The sequence below is a fragment of the Guillardia theta genome (genome assembly GCF_000315625.1).
Source record: "Guillardia theta CCMP2712 unplaced genomic scaffold GUITHscaffold_217, whole genome shotgun sequence".
Taxonomy (NCBI): domain Eukaryota; class Cryptophyceae; order Pyrenomonadales; family Geminigeraceae; genus Guillardia; species Guillardia theta.
The window spans coordinates 64,631-71,105 of record NW_005434459.1 but is presented as its reverse complement, the minus strand read 5'-3'; the positions used below and the strand labels follow the sequence as shown (position 1 = coordinate 71,105).

Genomic DNA, 6,475 nt, shown 5'->3' with positions numbered 1-6,475 from the left:
GATGCAGGAGAGAAACTTGGTATGGAGGTTGGCGGTCTTCAGAAACAGATGAGCACCTGCCGTAGACCTGATCGCTGACTTCTACGGCAGGGCTCAACCCCCCGAGAGAGCTTCTGCGCAAGAGAACGTCCGCTTGCCTGCAGGCAAATAGGGCTGAGCAATGGAGGAGCAGGAGCAGGAGCAGGAGCAGGAGCAGGAGCAGGAGCAGGAGCAGGAGCAGGAGCAGGAGCAGGAGCAGGAGCAGGAGCAGGAGCAGGAACAGGGGGGAAAGCGACAAGGGAGGAGGAGCAGGAGTGTTAGGGAGGGAGTTTCGATTTCTTACTGGCAGCAGAGCAGGGACATTGCGTGCGAGGAGAGAATTTTGCAATGATGCAAGAGCCACGGCCCTCCTAGTACCTGCAGGAGGAGGGAGGGAGAGAGCCAAGGTAGAGTGAAGGAAGGAGGAAGGAGTTGACAATACAAGGGGGAGAGTGAGAGTTGAAAGGAGAGCAGAACAGAGTGAGACGGAAGAATATGCAGAGTCAGCAAACAGGAGTGAGGAGTGGAAGCGGAAGCGGAAGGGGAGACAAGAGGACGGGGGTATTCATGTGGAGAACCTTCAAGCAAGCATCGAAGTCTCCCATCGTGTCTGGAAGGCTTCAAGGTCAAGAGCCACACAAGAGGCACGTACAAGGCTACCATGGATGAGCTCCACCGCAAGGAGGACGCCCTTGCTCGACCCCTCCCCTCAATCTCAGCCTCTCTCCCTCCTCCCCTCCTCCCTCCTCAATCCCTCCCTCCTTCCTCCTCCCTCCTCCTTCCCCCCCCGCTCCGTCCTCCCTCTTCCCCTTCCCCCCTCCGTCCCCTGTCCTCCCCTCCTCCCCCCGTCCCCTGTCCTCCGCTCCTCACCGATAAGCCGATGCAGACTGCAAGAAAGCATCAAGTTGAGAACTAAATCGCTCTTCACTCACAGTTGGGCTCCTCCAAGCACCTCAGCTCCTTCCTGTTCTCCCACTGCCCCATCCTGCTTCTGTGTGAGGACGACGGAGCAGCAGCAAGCAGACTTACAGCCTAGCTCCCTGCTCGCCCCTTACAAATATCGTCTTCCCAGTGACATTCACATCGCCATCCCACGTGTGCTCACCTGAAACGAGGACAGGTTCAGTTCACAGGACACCAAGATCGGCTCTCTCCTACCATTGCGCACGTACAACTCCTGTCCATCTTTCAGCCTGAGCAACGCTTGCTGTCGGAGAGGAAAGAAACGATGTGAGAGAGAGAAGAAGCAAAAGACAAGGCTCAAGCATTAGCTTCTCCCTGCCTCCCCCTCCTCCTTCATCAGCACATGATCTACCTTGATGCATTCGACATGATCAGGAACGCGAAGTTCACCAAATCGGCTGAGATTTAGAATCATTCCAGTGGCAGGAGGAAGGAGGAGTCATACCTCGTGCGATCAGGGAACGAAGGGAACAAGCTCTTGATGGCTTGATAGCGTCTGAGGTCCATGTCTACAACAGCCTTCTCCTCTTCTATCATCAGCTTCTTCCTCTTCCTCAGTTGAAAGTTAGCCATCTTGATCCGCTTCAGACCAGATCCGTCATCGTCTTTGATCTGGGTTGGACTTTCTGACTCTGACTCCCCTCCCCCTCTGATCCTTGCGAGCAGGCTCGTCGACACCAGCAGCGCTCCATCCTTCAGAGACTGAGCATGAAACTTACCACGACAACTTCAGAGTCATCGCACCGTACTCACCGATGCTGTCAACGAGGAGGGGTCTTCAAGAATCGTCAAGAGCAAGTAGTTTTGAATCCAGACGAAGCTTAACAACAATCGCATCTGAGAAAGACTTCTCCTTTCATCTCATCTCATCTCATCTCATCTCATCTCATCTCATCTCATCTCATCTCATCTCATCTCATCTCATCTCATCTCATCCCACCATCTCTTCCTCCTCCACTGCTCTCGCCATACTACAAACACTGATCCGATTGTGAAGCGATTGGCCACATCGGCAGTTAACTTAAAATCAGTACGAGGACAATCAACACTGAGAGCCTGACCGGGGCCCGGACCTCGGTCACTGACAGTGAGGCCGAACCGCGACCGGCGGCCCGGCGATCATCATTTTAACCGTGACGGCTGAGTGAAGGCGACCGTGGCAAACACCATGATGAAGTAAAAAAAAGATGAAGATGATGCTGAAGACAGTGAAGAGAGAATGAGTTGAGCAACATCATGGCCTACTGCAAGATTTACCGTTAGTAAAGACCATCTGAGATGGTTGGCCGCGGCAGCCGTTCGGACTGAGCGCACTTGCAAACCAGTGCAAGTGCGCTGATGGAGGAGCTGCACGAAGGCGACGGAGGCGTTTGCGGGGCCCACTGACGAGTCGCAGGATCCCTGGGGGCCGCCCAGACTAGCGTCGGAGCAGTTGAAATGCGTAGAGGTACCGTCCTAGAGCAGCAGCAGGAGCAATGGTGTTGTTTGCGACGTCAAAGTTGTCACACGACACGTTGAGGGGCTCGTTGTAGACGGCGCTGCTGCCGGCTGACAGCTTCTGCATCAAGCCTGAGTGCTCCGACACAGCTCGTATCTCTTCTGCTCGCAGCGCTCCTCGCCAGATTGCCAACTCGCTCAACGCCCAATCTGATGCCATCACGTAACCGCTGCCAAGCTGCCAGCTGATGTCGTTGATGACAAGCTGCAGACTGTCTGGCAGGCTCGCGCTGATCGGTCATACTCTACGCCATTGAGATAAAACTTCCGGTATTGGTAGTTCTGTCCGCACAACACCACCCACGCGTCTGCGGTTGAGCTCAGGTCCTGTTGAACGCTCCTCGAGCTGCCGTAGTACCACCACATTCCTTGCAACAGAGTCTGTTAGTCTGTTTTAGTCTGTTTTAGTAAGAAGCTATTGCAAGGAGTGTGGAGTCGGTTCTATATGTGAGCATGATACAGTAAGAAGCGTATGCAAAGAATGTGGTGGTGGCTCTATATGCATACACAAAAACCGAAGGTTTAATTGCAAGGACTGCAAGACACAAGATGAAGAATGTAGCCCCAAGAGAAGAAGGCTAGATTGTGGAGAGTGTATTAGAGATTTGTAAACTGAATGAAAATCCAATCATTGATCAAAAAATATAAGGGTGCACAGTTAGTAAAATGTACCCCCTGGATTCTTGTAGCCTAATCTCTCCAATCGTCTGCAGACGTTCAACCATTTGAGGAATAGTCCTTATCATATCCATTACACGGATTGTATATCTCTCCACAATACCAGCATGAGCTCCTCTTCATCACATCTCTTGCAGTATGGCACCTTTATAAAGCGTCCATGGCAATAATCTGTGATTGCTATTGCGTCGCGGTGCTCAAACACATCATCACACATAGAGCACCTCCATACAACATACATATCTACGCATGTATTGCAGACAGACAATGTATTCCAATCTTTAGAAGGTGTCCAAGAGCAGCACATCGGGCACATAAAGTTGGCACGCCGGTAGATTGGTCCTGTTGAACTTGCCTTCTCAATGAAAGGAGGCTGCCCGGACGTGTTCACCGGCGGCTACGGTGGCGATCACATGATGATCCGATCAGCAGACTCGCCGTTACCCGGTCCGACCGCGGCACAGGCCGGGCCATCGACTCTCCTGATTGTCCTCGTACTGATTTTTAATTAGCTTTGAGTAAAGTTCGCTTTCTACGTGATATCGTACTGATTTTTCACTTAACTTTGAGTAAAGTCAATAACGAGGACCGTTGGTAGTCACGGCTTGAGCGCCGGGGGGCGCGGCGGGGCGCGGGGTCGGAGTCAAGCCGGGCCGGGCCGGGAGACTCAAAGTTTAAGTTAAATCATAGTACCAGCTCAGCCAACTTTACTCAAAGTTAAGTTAAAGCCTGGTTGAACTATACGTGTCTGCTGACCCACCCTTCGGACCTTGGGAGGGATGTCAGGCACGAAAGGGGTGGCCCAGGCTGAGGCTCCCTCTTGGTACAGAGCACCCGGTACTTTTACAAAATTCCTGCGGCTGCTACCCGGTGGGGTGGTTGACCCCAGATCCCCTCTAAACGCTTTACGTGCTAAAAAAAAAAGAAAGGAAAAAAGAACCACGAGTTGTAAAAGTAAGGAGCACCCCACCCGTACTTAGAAGGGGAGAACACAGGGTGGGTTTGTACGATTTGACCTCAGGGTGGTGGGGACGATGGAGATGACTGTGAGTTGGCAGGGTGACGAAACGGTGTGTAAACAAGCAAAAGGTGCATAGGGTGGGGTACTTCATAGAATTTCTAGGGTGGGTGATCATTTCTCGGAAAGATTGTACAGTAGAGCAGCATTCTTTCGGGAAAAGCAATAAGTGATATGAGTATAGTGATGGGAAGGCGCAGCAAATGATCTTAGAACCTCTTTCATGGGGGGTAGGGTGATAATTTAGATCAAATCAGGGGGTAGGGGACCTGTGATCATTCGATACGTATTCCCAGACTGTCACAATTGTTTATCGAAGTACCCCACCCAGTCAAAGTCAAGGTATAGTACGGGTACATATGTAGTGGGTGGAAGTGCACGGAATCGGACGAAGAAAAAGTGGATCCCAGGGGGTTCCCTGGTCCTGAAGGGGGTGGTAAATGACGAAGGTGGGGTCATGATCCAGGTACCTCTCCATGGCAAGGCGTGACAGAGGGAGTGTACAAAGAACATCTTTCAGGACCCGTACTTTTGAGGAGGAAGTATATAGTATGGGTGGGGTACAGATCAAAGAGTCTTATTCCTGGTCACAGAGTAAATTCGGAGGGGTGGTAAATCCATCGGACGGGTACTATAACGATTAAGTAGGTGGGGGTACTGATTGATTCATAAAAGTATTAGTAAAATTACTTGGGGCGGGAGAACAGACTGAGAATCACACAAACTCTTGACCACCCACCTTGTGAGTCATACCACCCCACTAATTGACACGGGTGGTCTGAGTGCACCCTAACTTCTTGTGCCTCACCCTCAAAAAGAGATCGAGCTCTACCACCCACGGGTGATAACTTCCAAAATGCAATAGTCAAAAGACCCTTGGTACCCCCTCAAATATGCACCCACCCTTCCATCAATCCATAAGTGTCCTGAAGATTTTCTCACTGGGGTCCTAGTCAACACAAGGTGGGTAGGGGTCAGTACCCACCCTACAAAATCATCAATGTACAGGAGCCGTGCCACATACCCCCACCCAACTTTCAACCTATTTCACCCTACCTCCAAGCTACCATTTTGGACATCCCACCTACCCCCAGGAGAATCTTTCGCCCCCATTTATATAGTATTGACAACGACCCTACCAATTCAACAAAGATACTAGCGCCCTTTCCATCTTTGAAATATTTTTCGAATTATGTTCTTTAATTTGAATTTTTTCAACGCATAAATTCATAACTTTTGTTAGATTTCTAGACCCAACCCACCTGCTTTTAACCCCTACCCCCTCAAACTGAATATAAGCTCGATACGTGGAGCCGCATGACAGGACCCTACCCTACTATTTGGTGTGTATTCTCCCACACTTCACAAAAAACACCAGGACCCCTACCCCTCTGATCCTCCCCCGTTTTCTCAACCAAGTCTCAAAACCACAACGAATGGAGATGCCACCCCACCCTCGATTCCCTACACCTGACTACCCTACACAGACCACAGTAAAATACTCCACCCACCCTACAAGTCTTATGGCCCTATCATTACCACCATGCTCGTAAAGATGACCTACCCCACCATGCAAGAGATTCTTGATACCACCCATGTTCTTCAATCTTTTCATTTCGCTGTTTAGCTGTGTAACTGGTCAGTCTCCTTTGGCTCCAGGAAGAAACTTTTCTATTTTCTTTCTCAATATATTTTCCACCATATGCCTACCCTGGACGTTCAGATAGCCACACAAGCTCAGTCACAACCCAAATACACCCCCACCCACTCTCTACAAAGTGGTACCCTAATGCATCGACTTTTTACCCTACCTACCGATGTGCCAGGACCCGTACCCCTCAGGGATAAACTCTTCCCCTGGAGTACCCACTCCCCCACAAGATCACCCCACCCCACAACTCCTTCTGCTTACGAACACGCTACTATGCACACGGGCTTGTTCTAGATCTTTAGCGCTGCCCCCCCCTCCCTTGCCCAATCTCAACCCCCGTCTTGATCAGGCCAGTTCCTAGATCGCCTCCCTCCTCTTCCTCTCCAAGTGCCTTTGACACCTACCTGCCCCTCCTGCACACATACGATCCCTCTTCCTTCTCTCGAATCCACAAACTTGTATCCCACATCGGAATCCTGCATTCGGCGTCCAGCTCAGTGGAATCATATCGACACTAAAGTCGATTCGATCTCCAAGCTTCTAGTCTTAGATCTCCTGATCTTCTCTCTCTTCTAGACTTCAGGCTTTCTTTCACAAACGAAGATCTTCGGATTCGTTTCGTGGCCTTCATTCACGAAGCACACTGGCAT

The 6,475-nt window shown here is 50.7% G+C and overlaps 1 protein-coding gene across 1 annotated transcript; it reads right to left on the bottom strand.

The window, feature by feature from the left end:
- Positions 1–598: 598 nt before the first annotated feature.
- GUITHDRAFT_121197 (hypothetical protein) lies at positions 599–2,844 on the bottom strand (the record flags this gene model as incomplete). The annotated part of the gene is made up of 11 exons (XM_005819564.1): positions 599–628; positions 889–905; positions 951–1,003; positions 1,048–1,123; positions 1,177–1,225; positions 1,334–1,379; positions 1,427–1,683; positions 1,735–1,818; positions 2,304–2,382; positions 2,433–2,683; positions 2,728–2,844. The coding sequence occupies 11 exons, from the start codon at positions 2,842–2,844 to the stop codon at positions 599–601; spliced, it is 1,059 nt and encodes a 352-aa protein (XP_005819621.1).
- Positions 2,845–6,475: the final 3,631 nt, after the last annotated feature.